The sequence below is a fragment of the Phyllopteryx taeniolatus genome, chromosome 8 (assembly GCF_024500385.1).
Source record: "Phyllopteryx taeniolatus isolate TA_2022b chromosome 8, UOR_Ptae_1.2, whole genome shotgun sequence".
Classification (NCBI taxonomy): domain Eukaryota; kingdom Metazoa; phylum Chordata; class Actinopteri; order Syngnathiformes; family Syngnathidae; genus Phyllopteryx; species Phyllopteryx taeniolatus.
This window is the reverse complement of record NC_084509.1, coordinates 6,358,025-6,377,500: the sequence shown is the minus strand read 5'-3', so window position 1 is coordinate 6,377,500 and position 19,476 is coordinate 6,358,025. Positions and strand designations below refer to the sequence as shown.

General features: G+C 41.3%; 2 protein-coding genes and 1 long non-coding RNA gene across 9 annotated transcripts in view; 2 read left to right on the top strand and 1 right to left on the bottom strand.

The window, feature by feature from the left end:
• The window catches only part of fam118b (family with sequence similarity 118 member B), a 27,381-nt gene extending 21,677 nt beyond the window's left edge, over positions 1–5,704 (top strand). For 3 of the 5 annotated variants that reach the window (XM_061781320.1, XM_061781321.1, XM_061781319.1), the window contains exons 4-6: positions 1,128–1,355; positions 2,042–2,170; positions 2,569–5,704. In XM_061781320.1, the coding sequence (XP_061637304.1) occupies positions 1,128–1,355; positions 2,042–2,170; positions 2,569–2,895 (684 nt within the window). In that variant the 3' untranslated portion in view covers positions 2,896–5,704. The remainder of the gene's footprint in view (positions 1–1,127; positions 1,356–2,041; positions 2,171–2,568) is intronic. The other 2 variants (XM_061781322.1, XM_061781323.1) reach the window with 2 other exon arrangements.
• A 67-nt stretch (positions 5,705–5,771) lies between these two features.
• Positions 5,772–18,416, bottom strand: srpra (SRP receptor subunit alpha). 3 transcript variants are annotated; one of them, XM_061781314.1, is made up of 15 exons: positions 18,299–18,416; positions 18,042–18,180; positions 17,682–17,765; positions 17,406–17,569; positions 14,428–14,588; positions 14,185–14,323; positions 12,963–13,113; positions 12,758–12,882; positions 12,552–12,673; positions 12,388–12,474; positions 12,101–12,273; positions 8,654–8,867; positions 7,779–7,942; positions 6,993–7,091; positions 5,772–6,930 (listed from the first exon to the last, which is right to left on the bottom strand). In XM_061781314.1, the coding sequence occupies exons 2-15, from the start codon at positions 18,162–18,164 to the stop codon at positions 6,802–6,804; spliced, it is 1,935 nt and encodes a 644-aa protein (XP_061637298.1). In that variant the 5' UTR covers positions 18,165–18,180; positions 18,299–18,416; the 3' UTR covers positions 5,772–6,801. The 3 variants fall into 3 exon arrangements, with proteins under 3 accessions (XP_061637298.1, XP_061637299.1, XP_061637300.1); XM_061781315.1 differs by having other exon boundaries at positions 14,185–14,320; positions 18,299–18,415; XM_061781316.1 differs by lacking the exon at positions 17,682–17,765.
• Positions 14,229–15,632, top strand: LOC133481942 (uncharacterized). Its single transcript, XR_009789651.1, has 3 exons — positions 14,229–14,374; positions 14,900–14,995; positions 15,145–15,632. It is a non-coding gene; the product is annotated as an uncharacterized LOC133481942 (long non-coding RNA).
• Positions 18,417–19,476: the final 1,060 nt, after the last annotated feature.

Here is a 19,476-nt window from a genome sequence, read left to right as displayed (position 1 = left end):
TAGAATGACAAACTTACCAGTATTAACAGGAGGTTTTAAAGATCATTTTAATATTGTTAACTGTCAAAGAACATCAATCCATCCTTTTTTGTCCTCATTAGGGTCACAAGTAGGAACCTATCCCAGCTGAGTTTGGGCAAAATGCATTGCACATAAATACAAAAGACCATTGACGCTCACTTTCACACCTTCGGACAATTTAAAGTATTCAATAACTAAAGAAGCGTCTTCCAGCTTTTCCCTGTCTGGGGTCGCCACAGCAAGGCACTTGCCTGATTTGTTTGGCACAGTTTTTACCCCAGCTGTCATACCTGACACAACCGACACATTTTTATCCGTGCTGGGGACTAGCAATGGCTCGGTGTTGGTGCACTGACTGAGAATTGAACCGCGGCGTCTGCGTGCAAGGCAGCAGTATGTACCACTACACTCCCAGTCACTAAATTATTTCATTACACATGTAACAAAGTAACTTCACATTTGCACATGAAATTACTTAACAATGTATTATGATATATACAGGTGTTGCTTGTGCAGGAGTTACACAAAATTGCTTACTGCTGGTTTTGATCTCAAGTTACATGCTTTTATTACACGAGTCCCGAGACTTCTGTATCTACAGTGCTTGTGTCAAAAATAAAATGTTTGATGCTGGATGAAACTAGGTCTAGTGTCGTCATGGAACCTCGTGATATACTGACGTTACACATTATGACTAAGAACATGACTAGATTTCCTGAAAATAACAACAACAAAAATAACTTGAATAGCGGAAATTTAACATTATTAGTTGGAAGAAGGTCATATACTTTTGTCATCTATAGTTTTTTCTTGAATGTATTTGTTATGGAGGATTTTAGAAGCCTTTGAAGTGTTAATTATTATTTTTTTAAATTCCACAAAGATGGCAGCCACTTGTCAGATTGCTATTATGATAGTTCAATGTCCAAGATATGTATGGTATTTGATGTGATCCTTGGAAATTTTGGTCAGACACCAAAGGCTTTGGAGATTGCACTATATTTCATTTCTTTTTATCAGAAAACGCTTTTTGCCGAGAGGCTGCTGTTTCTTGTTGCAGTGTGTAACCACAAATTTGAACAATTGTGTCTTTGTATTGTTTCCAGAGAACAGGCAATGTGCGTTCCACATTCTTCAAGGACTGCCTGTATGAGGTGTTCGATGATTTGGAGTGCAAGATGGAACACGCCGGGAAACATCTACTGCGCTCCGTGCTGCAGTTAATGGAGAGTGGCGCGCTGGTCCTCACCACCAACTTCGATAACCTGTTGGAGATCTACGCGGCTCACCAAGGCACCAAGCTGGAGTCTTTGGATCTGACGGACGAGAAAAAGGTACAGCTTTCTGTTTACATTGCACTGAGGTATTGATTGAGCTGTTTAGCCTAGTTTGAAGCTAGTCCGCAATTTCAAAGGAGGGCAAGGGTCACTGGAGCATGCACGTGAGCAAAAGCTTTATTATTAGCTTACAAAAAAAACAATTCTTGCAATACTAAAGCAATGTAATTTCTAATTTGTAAATTCCAAACCAACTGAAACATGACCTTACCTGTATTTGCTCCTTTTAGTCACCATGACAGCCTTTTAGTGAAGTTCCTCAAAGGTCAATATTAGCCCAATAGATAATGATCACAGCTGAAATAGCCTTCTGTTTGCAACAGGTGGGGGACGGTTGAGTCTACTTTTACATATGGGACACTATTTGCTTTTGGGTTAAGAAGAAGCACACAATGCTCAACAAATTATACTATTATTTCTTACCAGTGCTCTCGACATTTGAAATAAATGTCCCCTAATTATAACACCATGCTAACAATGGAGATTGAAGTTTCAAATGAAAATATTTTGCTGGTGGAGACCTATTATTGTGCCTCTCAGTCGTGGTATTTATGTCACATCTCCATCAGGGCTTTAACATCCTCTTACTGCTACTCCCTCCCTACCCAGTCAGAACAGGATGGTGTGCAGTGGGCTGTATAAAGTGTGTGTTCTTCCTTGTGTGTGTGTGTGTGCATGTGTAGGTGTTGGAGTGGGCTCAAGAGAAGCGAAGGTTAAGCGTTTTACACATCCATGGTGTTTACACCAACCCGTGTGGTATTGTGCTGCACCCCGCTGGCTACCAGAATGTATTGAGGAACACAGAGGTTATGGTGAGTGTTAGAATACCCATCTATTAGGTGGAAGGTGTTCACAATTTTTCAATGCCAATTTTATTTTACTAATAATAATCTATATTGGGTAAATCTCATATTTAACTTGAAGAATATTGGACGGGAAATAAACACAACTTAGCTAGCAATTGAATATATAAATTATGTGCACATTTTGAAGCTGACATGCTGGTTTAATAATGGCTCTCGATGACAAAACAATGTTTGAGGCGTTTATGTTCCTTTGGGGAAAAAAATGAAACTGGATTATATGTAGCGGGACGCCTGATGATCTCTCACGGCACACTGTGTTGTGGAATCACTGAGATGGATAGGAGAGTGCTACATAAGAAATGACTGTAGAGACCAGTAATGCATATTATCACCGGGTTCCACAGCGTGAGATCCAGAAGCTGTACGAGACCAAATCATTTGTTTTCCTGGGCTGCGGTCGCACCGTTGACGACACAACCTTTCAGGCGTTGTTCTTGGAGGCTGTCAAACACAAGTCCGACCTGGAGCACTTCATGCTTGTGCGGCGCGAGGACGTGGGGGAGTTCAAGAAGCTACGCGACAACATGCTCGACAAAGGCATCAAGGTCATTTCGTACGGGGACGAATACTCGGACCTACCCGAGTACTTGGAGCGGCTGGCCAACGAGATCTGCTTTCGAGATGTTTCAACCAATGACTGGGGTAAGGTACAGTGTTCATATGTGGTTTGATGGACAGAAATTCTTAAAGGTTTACGTTACATTTCATTTGATTTAGGGCAAAGGCAGTAACTACACTATCTGCTATCATTCCATCAGCCAAATATAAGTTCTACCAGGTGTTTTGACTATGCAGACTAAAATTCACTCTTGGTATTGAAATGTGGTTTATTCCAGAGTGTGTTGGGTGTTTGGTTTAAGGCATAATGTTGCTGATTGAAGACGCACCTCTTAGGCTGGATTTACCCTGCAGGTCCAAGTGTTCAATTCCAATGTTATGTCAATATCCGATTTTGTTTTGATTCTCTTGTTTTTTAATGTACATTTCAAGTGACAGATCCCACATGACAGAAGACATGAAACTAGGGCTGCGGCTATCGCGATATTTTTAGCAGAGAGTATTGTATGGATATTTGTGCATGTACAGACCCTTTCCAAAAAAAAATTTAATATCATGGAAAAGAAGATTTATTTCCATAATTCCATTCAAAAAGTTAAACTTTCATACATTATAGATTTGGGACCCACAATTCAAACAATTTCAAGAATGTACCGTATTTCCAGCTCCTAAACCCACAAAATCAGGAATTCAAAAATGTTTAATTCTGTGAAGAAATCAGCCCAGATAAATGTTTTAAACTGAGTGTCACACACTAATCATCTACTGAACTCTCAAAGCACCTGCACAGGTTTTGCCAGGTGTCATTTAATTGTTTGTTTGGTTCAATTGTCTCAGTTGGGTTCAATATGGGGAAGACCGCAGACTGGCCAGAAGACCATAATTTTTTGGAAATGGTTTGTCAGGCGCAGGTATTAATTTAGGCTACTTGGGGTCACCAGAGACATCTACTGTAGTGTGTATGACTTTGGCTGTGTATGGCTTTGAAAGGCAGGTTCTAGCCTCTGTGAGAGAGAGTTGGCTTATTTCTCCATGAAATGGTTGGTGCATGTGACTGCAGTAACATTAGTACATGTATAAAAATGATCCCTGCCAAGCGTCGAGGTCTAGATTTTGCTTCAACCTTTTTTGTAATCAGATTTTAGGGTAACTGCCCAATTACTACACTGGCTGTCCTGGAAATTAGTTTGCTTATTTAATGATTGACACACCTCTTAGGTAACACATTTAAATGTGTATGATTTTGCTGTTGTTTAATTTACAGTGGATGTTTTTTGTTTATTCGTGTTGTTTGGGCAGATGTGAACGTGTATACATAACCAATCAGTGTATTTCCATGACGTCAGACTCTCATTGATGGGGTACATCTGATCTGTGTATACTGTACTCACATTGGCACATATATCATACTGTTCAGATTTGTATCCACATTTGGAGGTCGGTCGGTTTACAATCTGATTCCATGTTTTTTTTTTTTTTTTCCTGTTCATGACAATTGGGACATTTGAGAGCAAAAAAAAAAAAAAAAAAAGCAAAAAAACATCTGAATTGTGTCACTTGAACCATGCAGTGTAAATCCAGCATATGATTGAAACATGCATGTCCAATGAGTATTTTCTAGATACAGTGTAACCGCCAAAGTCGGGCACAATTTGATCCATAACACTGATTGACTTCCGAGATGTTCTGATTTCAACACACTTCTTCACAGAGAAAATCATGGAAAGTGAATTAATTCCAGGCTCAACCTGTCAACATGGCAAAACTGCAAATTAAAATAGTTTCAAACTACTCACTCTTTGAAAACGCCTGGCAGAGATGGGATGTTGTTAGTCATTAAACTTTTGTCATTACAAAAAAAAAAGCCAAAGCAAAACACACTTCTGAGTTAAACCTTAAAATACTCACTGAGCTGAATACATTTGCATATTTTATTGCATGGCGTCATGCATGGTGTTTTTGATTATATTTTTCTCCAAATATCGTAACTATGGAGGTTACACTGTACTCGTTAGCTTTGATTGATGACTTCATGTGCCTACATTTGTTTACTGTACACCCTTTCTATCTGTATTTCCAGGGTTTTAAAATGGGGGGTGGGGGCAGCGGAACGGCTTTAACGGTCAGAAATACCTCCAAGGTTAGGACTCAATGCTTCTTCTCGCTGACATCAAGCTGTGGCCACATACCAGACTTTCACTGCAGGAAACGAGACTGTTCTCTTCCTTCATGTTCGCCGGGCTAGGAAGTCAAAAGTCTGTTTGCTCCTTCGGAGTCAAAAGAACTGCTGATGTTCCAGTAATTTCAGCTGACTTTGCATGATATGATAGTGTTCATGGAAGTCTTCAATATTGTTGACGCTGTTTTTAACATGCACTTAAATTCCCCATGTTTTTTTCCACAATGCAATATTTTTATTTTGCATTGTGCTCCCACAAGGAATTAGTATACTGTCTGATCATTGTGGCCTGTGTCTGTCATTTTCTTTGTGGTTATTTAAAAGGGAAGCTAAATTGAAGTTCGGGACACTCCGGTAGAAGTACAGCATACTGTTGATGATAAACTATTCATGATGGATGTGACTCACTGTGTGATGGCCATGAGTCGTCACATTGGCTTGTATGGTAAGCACATTTTCTCGTTACACCTGCTCTCTGTGTGCAGAGCAGATGTGATCTATACATTCAATGAGGTTGGGGTCTTCCTCACTCAACACAAAAACAGGGTAACTACTCATTTACACTGTACTGCATGAATATGTCATGACAATAGCTTTTTTTTTTTTTTGCAAGGCATTGTCCTGCAAGTAGCAACTTGCCACTCCTGTGCAGAAATGTTCTTTGTCTTTTGTATTGTAAGTACTCGTGTTTGTGATATAGTATTTATAAGTACTATTTTCAAAATAAAGCTTTTGGTATCCCATTTGTTGTTGTTCAGTCTGATGACAAAAAAAGGGGGGGCAACCACAAAGGAAGTTTCACAATTCAGGCCTTGTACAACAGCTTTATGTAGAAATGTTTACATTCTCATAAATAACCTTAGATTCTCTAATTGCAGTACTGCACGTCATGGGGTGGAGATGTTTGAGTTCTTTCCTCCTATGAATGAAGAAAAAAAAAAAAAAAGTGGAACACAAATAACCATTCTGGGGGAAACGGGTCATGTCAATCATTCATTTACAAAAAGTATTTCTGTGTCTCTGATTAAATCTAATTATTAATTAGGCTGGTGAGGAACACAGTGCAGTACCGCTCAACTTAGAACAGACACTTGTTCCAGCAGGAGTGGGGAACCTCTTTCCTATCAGGGGCCATAGTACATTTATGGGGGAAGAAATGTGACCGCAATCCAAGAAATGTTTTGGGGCATTTGTGAATTCAATGTTTTGGCACTTCTAATAACGATTTGTCTGAAGTTGTGTTTGGTGTTTGAATTGCATGGTGGGCCAGATCAAATGCTCTGTTGGGCCATATGGCTCACTTTAAGATGATGTGTATATTTAAATCCAATTCAAGACCGTCAACCAATTCCAACTCCATCTTTTCCTCTTGAGTAGGAGTAGTTCCATATGTCCTTGATGTGAGAGGCAACCATGACAACAGGAGACAAATAGGCACTATGGTCACTAAGCATTGCACAGGCACAGGCAGCTGCTGTCAACCTGACCTCATTTAGGTGGGGTAATGACTGACAAAATGCCAGATATTTGTAGTTAAACTAGTTCTTACTGGGTAAACCAAGGTCCATTAGTTAGGAGCAATAATTCAAAACTCATGCGAATGATGAGGTACTTCTCAATTTGGCCCAAATCATTGAGTGTCAAAGAAAAAGGGAGGCTCCTCTGGTTGTGTGGTTTTCAAATGCACCGTCGTCCTTTCAGGCCGGCCTAAAGCTGGGAGAATAGTGTCCTGAACAGAAAGACAGGACACGAGATATAGAGTGTAGCACAGGCTTTCAGCAGGGGGCAGCGTTGGCTTCCTCATAATGTCTGATGACAAAGATCAGAGCGTGCAGCCTTCTTAAGCCTTCATCAGGGCGCTGACCACTGCGCGGGCGTTGAGACTGCGGAGGTCGTTGTACGTCTGCCCGGTGCCCACGAACACTATTGGCTGGCCCGTGATGTAGGTCATGGAGATAGCCGCGCCAACCTGTGAAGGAGAAAGCATGGTGCGTCAAATGTTCGGATTCAGTCAAGCGCATTTTAACATACCTTGTCGTCAATGGTGTCAAACTTTGTGAGCACGATGCCATCGATGAGGCGAGGTTTGTCAGACATAGAGTGGTCAGCCAGAGCCTGGTTGAACTTTACCTGATGAGCCAAGACCGAGAAGTTAATATAGACACGTGGCACCTTTCTACACCACAACAGCAGCAACGGGTTTTATTTATGAGGAGAGTTGATCAGCGGTGCTACACTGCCCTCTGTTGAAGCCTAAAATGAACAATGCTCGCATTTTAAGCAAGTTATCTCAAGTTTCAAAGTCACTGTGGTCTAATTTAACATATATCATTCCCTAAATGTGAACATGAGGGGTGGGCTCAATATATTATAATACTTTATACTACATTTTGCCTATTTTTTTTTGCATAAACAGTGATTGCAATTGCACATAGCAACATTTATTGAATAATATTGTCTTGCATTAATATTCTTCCTGGTTGGAAATAATTAGACAAGCGTGTCAATCTTCAGACCTGTGAATGGTTTGTATTTTTAAGGGTAATCAAGGCCTTAATTTGCAAAAATGCAATTGAATACGTTTTCGCAATTTGTAGTTCAAGACGGTAGAGTATTTGTAAGCACTTCTACCTTACAGTCAATAGGTCCCAGTTTTGAATCTTATCTCAGGCCCTTCTGTGTGGAGTAATGTTTTCCCCGTGCTCACCTTTTCATGAAGACTCAAGCTTTGAATGTCACTTTTGTATTAATTTTCCTTCCTTGCCTCAAATAGTTTCAAATTCATCTCAAGGGTGGGGGCACTGGGTTAGGGCTTACCAATTGATCGACTGCCTCGTTGCCCACCAGAGCCTCACCGACGAATAGCACAAGGTCAGGCATGTTAACAGCAATGAGTTTAGCCAGCGCTGTCATGAGGGGGGCGTTGTCCTGCATACGCCCCGCAGTGTCCACCAGCACCACGTCGAAAGCCTGGTTGCGAGCTGCACAGACAGATGAGTGTAAATGTTGCATAGTTTTTTTGTTTTCAATTTGACTTTCATTACAGGCTGGATAAACAACCTTCCTGTTTCCTATTGTGTGTCCGTCAGGCAAGTTCAAAGGGTGAGTAGTTTTGGTTCATTGGATTTATTTTAAAGCAGCTAACTCACAGTTAAGATGTTAATATGTGAGTTAAAACAGTGACTATACAGTTTATGATGATGACAGTTCAAGCGTGGAACAATTCACCTTACATTATTTTTAAGTGGAATGTTTGCTTTTTTTTTTTTATGTATTTGTATGTGTCACAGTGGACTTTTTAAGCTGCCGCTGTGGTTTCTTAGTATTTTGATAGATATTTATTGAGAATCAAAGTCCATCAGTATGAGGTTTCTAGAGGGGAGTGAGAAAAGAAGACAACAAAAAACAAAGCACCAGCTGTGAACAAGATGAAAGTAAATCTTTATATACCTAGAACAATGACACATTAGATATGAGTGTTGTGGGGGGCAGTCGTGCTACACCCTGTGAGGGAAAGACAGGACAAGGGTCGTGAACCCAGCTGTACACCTGAAGTGTGGTGGGAATGGGAATTTAATCATCTAATTATATTACAATTAGAACAACTTGGAAGTCATCCAGCATCACAGAAGGGAACGCATTCTCATAGATAATTTTCATCCATGTCGTTTGAAACAAAAGCACTATCTTACCATAGGCAATGGCCTCCATTGCAATTCCAGCAGCATCCTTCCCATAGCCCTTCTCATAGAGCTGGACCATTGTTCGTCCTCCGTGCTTCTCCGGAGGGTGCAGCGAGTTCAGGCGGCGCTGGTGGGTTCTCAGCTGCTCCACCGCCCCGGCGCGGAACGTGTCGCAGGCCGCAATCAGCACTGTGAAACCGTTCTCGATGAGCCAGAAAGAGATCTGGGCCGAGAAGAGGACGGGTGTGAGTATAGTAAATGTGACAGTGAGGATAGAAGTGACTTCAGGGAGAGAAAAAACAAAACAACATGGACCAAGGTCACTATCTAGTTTCAGTGTTATGTCTGTGCTGCTCATCCCTTTTACCACCTCTCAGCAGGTACTTTGACCCACTCTTCATGAGCAAACTATTCCAGTTGTCTCTGGTTTAAATCGTGCTTTCGCCAGGCGGCATGTTTCAGCTCCTTCCACAGATGTTCAATAGGCTTGCGATCAGGACTCATAGAAGGCCACTTCAGAATGGTCCAATGTTTTACTCTTAGCCATTCTTGGCTGTTTTTAGCTGTGTTTGGGTCATTATCCTGTTGCAAGACCGATGGCCCGTGACTGAGACAAAGCTGAAGAGTGGGACAAAATACCTGGTGCAGAAATCTCTTTGAAAGTTACAAAAATTGTTTGATTGCCTCAAAATGTTGTGCAACAAAACATTAACTTAAGGGTACCATATTTTTTTTCCAGGCCTGTTTCATGAGTTTGTGTTTTAAAATAATTGTGTTGAATCACAATACAAAAGTAATGTCTAATTTTCATTGCTCAATTTTCCATCACTTTTTTATTTATTTATTATTACTTTTGTCGGATTAAAGTTGTTTCTGTGACCACTGGGTTTTTCTTTCATTAACAGAGGGGTACCAACAATTTGTATCCACATGTGTATGTGCAACTGTAGTCACAGGAACAACAAGCTGCTTGGAGATGGTGTTCAAACTTTTACCTTTAATGCGGTTGTCTTTAATTTTCTTCCTAATCTCCTGAGACAACTTTCTCCTTCACTTCCTCTGGTCCATGTTTAGGGTGGTACACACTATGTCACCAAACAGCGCCGTGATTACTTGTCACCCTTTAAATAGGCCGACAAACTGATTGCAAGTTTGAAGACACCAGTGATGCTAATTAGAAGAGACACCTTGTTTGAACATGTCCCTTTGTCAAATTATTTTCCATCTTTTCTAGGGGTTCCATCATTTTTGTCCAGGCCTGTTTCATGAGTTAGTTTTTTTAAATAATTCTGTTACACTGTAATTTGAAACCAATGTCTGAGTTTCATTGAATAATTTTCATTACATTTTTATGTATTATTACTTTTTCAGATTCAAGTTATTTCTGGGACCACTGTGGGTTTTTCTTTCATTAACAGAGGGTTACCAAGACTTTGGTCCACACGTGTAAATGAATACAGTTGGACCGTCCGCATATTCACGGCTCCTACCCCCAATTTGAGGATTTTTTTTTGCAAAATGTTTTACGTATTTTTTTTTTCATTTTTCTTTTTCCTTTTTGGGGGGGAACCAACTCCAAAAACACTTATCGGTGTTTTATCCCTGCTTATTCAAGAATTTTGGGGATTTTAAAATAAAATAAATACATTTCTAATGCAAGTACAACCCCAATTCCAATGAAGTTGGGACGTTGTGTTAAGCCTAAATATAAACAGAATACAACGATTTGCAAATCATGTTCGACCTATATTTAATTGAATACACGACAAAGACAAGATATTTCATGTTCAAACTGATAAACTTTATTGTTTTTAGCAAATAACTTACAATTTTATGGCTGCAACGCGTTCCAAAAAAGCTGGGACAGGGTCATGTTTACCATTGTGTTACATCACCTTTTCTTTTAACAACATTCAATAAACGTTGGGGAACTGAGGACACTAATTGTTGAAGCTTTCTAGGTGGAATTCTTTCCCATTCTTGCTTGATGTACAGCTTCAACTGTTCAACAGTCCGGGGTCTACGTTGTCGTATTTTACGCTTCATAATGCGCCACACATTTTCAATGGGAGACAGGTCTGAACTGCAGGCAGGCCAGTCTAGTACCCGCACTCTTTTACTAAGAAGCCACGCTGTAACATGTGCAGAATGTGGTTTGGCATTGTCTTGCTGAAATAAGCAGGGGCGTCCACGAAAAAGACGTTGCTTGGATGGCAGCATATGTTTCTCCAAAACCTGTATGTACCTTTCAGCATTAATGGTGCCTTCACAGATGTAAGTTACCCATGCCATTGGCACTAACACAGCCCCAAACCATAACAGTCTGGATGGTTCTTTTCCTCTTTGGCCCGGAGGACACGACATCCACAATTTCCAAAAACAATTGGAAATGTGGACTCGTCGGACCACAGAACACTTTTCCACTTTTCATCAGTCCAACTTAGATGAGCTCGGGCCCAGAGAAGCCGGCGGAGTTTCTGGGTCTTGTTGATAAATGGCTTTTGCTTTGCATAGTAGAGTTTCAAGTTGCACTTACGGATGTAGCGCCAAACTGTATTTACTGATATTGGTTTTCTGAAGTGTTCCTGAGCCCATGTGGTGATATCCTTTACACATTGATGTCGGTTTTTGATGCAGTGCCGCCTGCGGGATCGAAGGTCACGGGCATTCAATGTTGGTTTTCGGCCTTGCCGCTTACATGCAGTGCTTTCTCCAGATTCTCTGAACCTTTTGATTATGGACCGTAGATGATGAAATACCTAAATTCCTTGCAATTGTACGTTGAGGAACATTGTCTTTAAACTGTTCGACTATTTTCTCACGCACTTGTTCACAAAGAGGTGAACCTCGCCCCAGCTTTGCTTGTGAATGACTGAGCAATTCAGGGAAGCTCCTTTTATACTCAATCATGGCACCCACCTGTTCCCAATTAGCCTGTTCACCTGTGGGATGTTCCAAACAGGTGTTTGATGAGCATTCCTCAACTTTCTCAGTCTTTTTTGACACCTGTCCCATCTTTATTGGAACGTGTTGCAGCTATAAAATTCTAAGTTGATGATTATTTGCTAAAAACCAAGTTTATCAGTTTGAACATTATATCTTGTCTTTGTAGTGTATTCAATTAAATATAGATTGAACATTATTTGCAAATCATTGTAGTCTGTTTTTATTTATGTTTAACACAACGTCCCAACTTCATTGGAATTGGGGTCGTAAAATGGCTGTCAAGTATCTGCAGATTTTCCCTATTCCCAGTTCGGCCCTGTCCCTACACCCTGCGAATAGCGGGGGTCCACTTCGCTCTCTGACAATGGAAGTCAAAATTGAGCATTTGTATCTTTGTAAAGGTACAATTGTTGCTACAACACTTGCATTGAATCTTACTAAATTGCCTACGTGCAGCTAATGTTAAAGCCGGTGTGCTTTTAAATTTACATCTGTACAATGCAAACTCACCTTTGCCAGGTTGGTGGACTTTCCAACCCCGTTGACACCACAAAAGGTAATGACGAAAGGTCTCCTCTGGCTCTGCGTCTCCATAACGTCTCTCAGAATATCCACCCTGCGCTTGGGCTGCAGAATCTGCACCAGCGACTCTTGCAGGGCCTGCTTAACTGTTGAGGCAACAGCTACAGACACAGAAGACAGATGTGTATCAATTAAATATGCAATTTACTGTGTTATTTGACCAAATAACTACATAAAATAAAATAAAAAATGAATATTTACTTAACTTTACTTACTGGTAAAGGTGCCCATGACTTTGCCTTCCAGTTTTTTGGCTACAGAGTCACAAAGCTGTGAGGCGATTTCGGCTGCTACATTCTTTGCTGTGAAGGACAAACCAACAATGATGACCTATCAGTCAACAATGACGAGAATGGGGGGGCCTGGATCAATCTCCTACCAATGAGGTGGTCCCTCATCTTCTCTAAAACTGGCTCCATGTCCTCCAGGTTCAGACTCTTGGAGCCCACCAGTCCCTTCAGCATGCCAAACATGCCCCCAAAACCACCGCTCTTCTTGCCACTGACAAGATTTCACAACATTTTTTCTAGAAAGTTTTGCATTCACACAATTTCAAACTGAATGATAAAAGCCAAACAGCTATACCTTGTCTTCAATGTTGCATTGACAACCACTCTCTCTTCTTCTTCCTCCTCCTCCTCCTCGTCGTCGTCACTAGAATCACATTCCACAGACGGCAAATCTCCCTTCATGGAGTTTAGCTGCACCCCCTGAAAAATGTAGACGTTATTAAACAGTATTTATTTAACTAATACATGTCATTCAACTAGAGAGTATAGTTGATACATACAGCATCAATAGGAGCATCCTGGTTTTGGTCACAACCATTAGGAGAACTCTCTCCATTCTTATCACTGTAGTCCAGGTCCTTGGTACTGCTACCACCCATGTCCCAAACACGCCTCTGTTTCTCCCTGGGCTTCTGAGGCTTTGGAGACTTACTAGGAGTAAGATGACACGCCACCAGATCAATTAATAGCATACGTTATTCAATGAGGATCTACACTGCAATACTTCAAGACTTGCTCGACAACAGAACAATACAGCATGAACGCGTGGTAGAGTTGCACAAAAAGATACAGTATGATAGAGTATCATACTCTCGGATCAGCATTCCCAAATTCACATTCACAGATTTTGGGCGGGGGAACCTATCCTCCATTATTCGGTATTTGGTGGTTTGGTGCTCAGACCAATATTAGTAGTGCTTTTGTGCCATCTTATTGCCAAGGAAATATATAGAAGTGAGTTTTGGAGCTTCATTTAGACTAGTGTAGATTTTTGCCACCATCTTGTGGCAACTTAGTGCCAATGAACTATGTTAAAGTGAGTTGAGGAGCTTCATATAAACAAAAGTAGGCTTTGAAACCATTTTCTGACATCAATAGGCAAACTTTTTTTGGGGGTGGTGTCAATCGTGGATTTTCGCAATTTGTCGTAGGGCTCGGTCTCTATCACCTGCGAATCAAAAAGGGACACCGTTTCCAAATACTGTCTCAGATAAATGAAGTGAACTTAGTACAGTGGAACCTCCAAAGTTCAATGCACAATCACCTCATTTCAGCCTGCATCAAAGGATTAACTCAGCAAGTGTATTGTTTTTTTTTATTTTTTTTCCTTTGTCTTGCTTTTTCCGAGTCGAGTAAAAGTAAGAGAAAATTACAAATGTGATGAAAACAACAAGAGGCACTGGAAGTTACAAAAAAACAGAAAGTGGTTAGCGTGGCTGCCTCCCAGCCAGTAGTTCAATTTTCTGCTCAGGCTTTCCTGTGACGATGTTCTCCCCAATGCTTCTGGAGTATCAATGTGAGTGTGAAAGACTATGTACCTGGTGACCTAGCCAGGTAGTATCCCACCTCTCACCTGTGACCCTGATCATGATAAGTGGTAGAAGATAGACAGATGCCTGAATGGAGTTACCATGACGTAAACAGACTGTCTTCAAGCCGTTCGATTTTGGAGGTTGCACTGAATTATCTTCCGAAAAGGTAATATTCAACATAATCGCTCACCTGACTTTTTCAGCAGGCCCAGCTGTGCGCTTGCGAAAGAACTCTTCTCTCTTCTTCTGCATGATCTCTTCAGCAGTAAGGCCATGGTTGCCATTCTCAACCAGCTTCGGGGCAGAAGACGTGCCTTTGCCTTGATCTGCTTTGACAAGTTTTACCACAGGAGTTGGAAAAGATTGTACAACAAGATCTAGTAAGTAATAAAAATGATGTTCTTATTAATAATGCTCCAACAAGAACACTTACCTTCCTTTTTGGTATTCTTGCTCTTCTTGCTACCCTGCTCCTTTTCTTTTTCCCCACCCTTTATTTCTATCATTGACTTCACAGTTTTTTGGGATTTTTCGGACTCCTTAAAAGAGCGCATGGGTGCGGGACTCCGAGCTTTGCTGCCCTCTTCTGCCTCTCTGGTGGAAAACAAATTTGACATTAGAAACATATCATCATATACAATCCCACGCAAAGGTAGATTCATCACAGACAGCATCTTATGGCTGAAATGACTGCTGAAAATACATTTAACAATGTAATGCTGTACATTACAACTCCAACACAAGCGCAGTATAAAATTATTCATCTACATAGGGGAACTAAAGCCCTTTTTTTCCCCCAAGGATACATTGGATGTGGCACCACCAGTCTAAACACAGTGTTCTGATTGATATTGCATTTGTGGAATAAGAATTAACATTAAGTCATAAATTTTCATACATTTCAGGGAGCCGCCATGTTTGGCAATATCACACTCTGCTGTTGACCAAAATTAACTGCAGTCCCGCTTGCAAACATCACGTGACCAAGGCCCGGGAAACAGGTAGCAGACTACCCCTGTATGCTGCGATAACTAGCATTACTACGGGTTGATGACGTGATGGTTTGAAAAAATTTGCAAAATAATGATAACTTGGATTTATGCAGTGTGTGTATTTGTGTTACTGAATGGATACTTTGGTGTTTTCAAAGGTTTACTTCTTTTTACACGTCACGTAGTAGTATGAAGATGACTCTCCTGCAGTAATCCTATCGCCTGCTTGTCCATCATGCATTGGGTTTTCTCCGGGCACTCCAGTTTCCTCCCACATCCCAAAAACATGCGTGGTAGGTTGATTGAGGACTCTAAGTAGTAGTATGAAGATGACTCTCCTGCAGTAATCCTATTGCCTGCTTGTCCATCATGCATTGGGTTTTCTCCGGGCACTCCAGTTTCCTCCCACATCCCAAAAACATGCGTGGTAGGTTGATTGAGGACTCTAAATTGCCCGTAGGTGTGAATGTGAGTGCGAATGGTTGTTTGTTTCTATGTGCCGTGCGATTGGCTGGCGACCGGTTCAGGGTGTACCCCGCCTCCTGCCTGAAGATAGCTGGGATAGGCTCCGGCACGCCAGCGACCCTTGTGAGGATAAGTGGTAAAGAAAATGGATGGATGGCTAGTGGTGGGCAATTGAAGCCTTATGACGCACTGAGGCTTTCCTAACAATTGTGCCGAAAGAGTCAGAGCTTCAAGGCTTCGGTGATGGTGACATCTGGTGGACAACCGAAGCCATAGCAACCTCTAAAGAGCACGACTGAAGCACTGGCACTGTTTTTTCATGACAGCAATAAAAGTTCAGTAAAGTCTGTATGGTCATTCAAGTGTTTTGTTCATTCATACCAAAATGATTGTAAAGTCATTACAATAAAATATGCAGATGCTCTCCCCTATACTCTTAAAACACATTCCAGATTAACCCAAAGAATACATGCAAATTGTGTTAAATGTGGTTAAATGTTGGTTAAGGGTTTATTTAAAGCTTTGAGCTTTATTTAAAAACTGTACTAAAAGTCGCTAACAGGATTAGAGATCATTCCTACTTTCCAAATGATCATGGCGTGTGAATTCAGAAACGTGTGTGTGTGCATGAAAACCTTTAAAGATAATGGTTTGTCATTTGGGGACTTGTATGGTTGACTTGCCAAAATACTCTCACTCTCTCCTCACAAGACCATTTTGAAGCATAATGATGCATCTTATATAGCTAGTATGGCGCCAAACCACTCAAATCTGTCAAACCTGCCAAGCTGTCATTGGCTCAGAAGGCGTTGAAACGCAATGAGCCAATGAAAAGCTTTGAAACATGAAGGAATGAAGCGTCAAGCGAAACAGCGACGACGTTCGAAGCTTCAAACGTCATCGGTCACGTGACACTAGTGTTTTGATACAAGCGCCGACAGCGTATCGAATCACTCCGCTTCAGGAAGAGTGACACAAGCTCCAAAGCCTCGGTATGATTTGCCCATTACTTTTAGTTCATAGGTTTGATATTGATCCTGGTTATAAAGAACCCTGAGTCGCATGTTCATTTTAGTCTATGTTGTGGGCTGCTAAGAAAGTGGATGTTCATAATTTGGACACCCTTTAATTAAAACATGCAAACTTTTTTTTGACCCAGTCCCCTAAAAGAATCGTTTGGAACCGGAATCGAAATGAGAAACCGGAACCGAAATTTCTCAGATTTTTCTTTGGCAGCGTCCACTCAAGCCATCTCATTTTCCGGGCCAAAGCGAGAGCAAGCACATCGTCAAAATTATTTCAAACTTCATAGAAAACAAGAATGATAATAGTTCATCACATCCATATAGTTTTCATTTATGTCCGAATCTTAAGAACGTGTGATTTTGGATGTTGAAATCGAGGAACAGTTTCATCTTTGTCAGAATCCCAGAAAATCTCATCTGAATTGAAAATTTCAAAAAGGAGTTGATGAAGGGATTTCCCAACATCATCATTGGAAAAGAACAAGTACTACCTTGCATGAAACAATGAGAAAACCTGATTTTGGTGGACCGCCGCTAAATCCAAGTGCCGGAAATCCAGCACAGTTGAAATGGAGAAAAAATGGTGACCGGTTTTCTTAACCAATTTTAAATGACGTCGCCACGGCGGAGCGAGCTGTTTAGCTCCATAGCTTGTGAGCTCATTAGCACGCGAGCTACAGAACATTATCTATGTGCAGCACATAGAGCAAGGCTGAGGAGTATTGGACGGAGCCAACGCCAGTCCACCAGCATTCCACAAGCCCACCTGCGTCTAATGACACAACCGTCCAACTCGTTGTCGGCTCGCTGTGTGACACCACAACAATGAGAACTTATCGAGTCCGGAAAAACTATCGTGTCCATTTTATTTATCGACCGGTAGGTCGATCTAGTCATTATCGTGACAGGCCTGTCAGACGTGTAATTACCGAAGAAGCATTTTGAAGTCACCCTCAAACTCGAAACTGTGGTTGAGAAGCTTCATTGCTCCCTTTTGCTCCAGTTCATTCTTATAACGGTCCCTGAAATTCAGCTGGACGTCATCTATTAACTTGTCCACATAGGTCAGCGTGAGGATCTTTTGAAAACCCACCTGAACAGCAAGAGGAGCAGAAACACACAAAAAGGGAGGATGAAGGAATCACATAGGTCAGAATACATTCTCACGATATTTTCAATAAAGGGTGCTGCGTTCACGGACTTACCACAAAAATCAACTCAAACTCGTTATCCAGTTTATACTTAAGATTCAGGGCCTCATGAGTGAACGACTTATTTCCACTTCGCTCCTGGAAAGTGACGTGTGGACATGTCAACAAGACTAGCGAAAAAACAATTTACTACACTGCACACTTTTCTTGGGCAGCTTCAAAAAGTCACTACAGGTTAACGATACGGTTTCGGTATCTTTGAGTACAAAATAAGGGCAGTTAAAAACGGTTCTCGCGTGAAAGATTGAATAATGTCACGTAGCAGTACTGTGCGCTGCTACCTGTTAGCATTAGCCGTTCGCACCGCTGTCAAGACCCCCCGTCATTGGACGTGAACCGTTCACCGAGGCTCACCTGCAGGATTACGGAGCGGATCAGCGCGTTGACGGGGCCGGTAAAGGACTCGGGGACCCCGGTTCCCTGAAAGCACCACAGCACTATCCCCCCTTTGCTGAAGATGGTGAAGAAATCTAGCATCTTGTCACCACGTAACCTGGATTAGCGAGGGTAAAACGGGTTAAAAAGGTACAAACTGAAGGCCTACCAAATAAAAATAAAACGGAGAACCGTTTAAGGAGGATTTCCAGATCCCCGGCAACATCATAACTCACCAAAAATACTTAAATTGAAAGTAAACCCCCCACGAGTTGGAGCCACCACTAGTGCAAAACAGTTTTTAGACACGTCAGACCCAGAACCAGGACGTGACGCAGGAGCTGGGTTTTTTGCGCATGCGCATGATGACGTAAAGTATGGCGTCATCTACACGTGTGCTGCGCCAGCACACTCGCGACCCGAGTGAGGATAATGGTGGGTGGATAGATGGATAGATGAAGTGTCTTTATTTTTTTTTTATCTGCTTGTTCGCTATTTCCTCGAGGCTTGCCATTTCGCGTTCATTGTGTTGTAATTATCCAGAGCGGCCACAAGATGGCGGTGCGGATCACCGTTCGCCAGGATGACTGGACGTACAGGTCCACTATACAGTACTGTATATGATAAACAAAGCTGAGTGATGCAAGTGGACGATATACAAACTTCCTCAGGATCTCCAGGAATGGGTGATCTACTTTGACCGCAGTTACAAATGTCATCAATTGATTACATGACGGGTTCAATGACTTTAAAATCCTCCCTGTGGGTCTGGTGAGGAGAGACCCATTAAACATTTTCAATCAGGGTAGCCACTGAATGAACATTGTTTTTTGTTTGTTTCTTTATTTGTTTTTGCTGTTGTGCATATAGTCAATAATGTGTGATGCATGGTGAGAAATGAAAAATGACAGCCAAAAATAACAGCTTGAGCCTCTACATCCTGTTTCAGCTAAACAGACGTGTAGTGACCCAATATTCACTTCCTCTATTTTGACTCCTCTTGCAACATGATGCATTCTGCCAGCAGTCATGCTCCTCTCTTAACTAACTCAATTATAATACTCTGCAGTGTGTTGTGTATATGTAATTAATCATCTCATGGAAGACTTCAAACTTGCTTGTCTTATATTGGTACATTAAAGCGTAAGATAAGATAACCAAGGGTGTAAGATAACCAAGGGTGTTGTTTCAGCTTTGCCAATTGGCTGGGACAAGGTCTGAATATAGCCTGTTAATTATTACAGTAATAAGAATTATTTACTCTATGCAGGTGGTCAGCAATATATTTTCCAAAGGGGCAAATTGAGAAACTGGAACGGTTGGCGCGGGCCACGCCAATATTCTAACCTCAACTGTGTTCCATATTAATTCAATGTATTAATATGAAGCATTAAAATTTCTTTTTTAGTAAGCC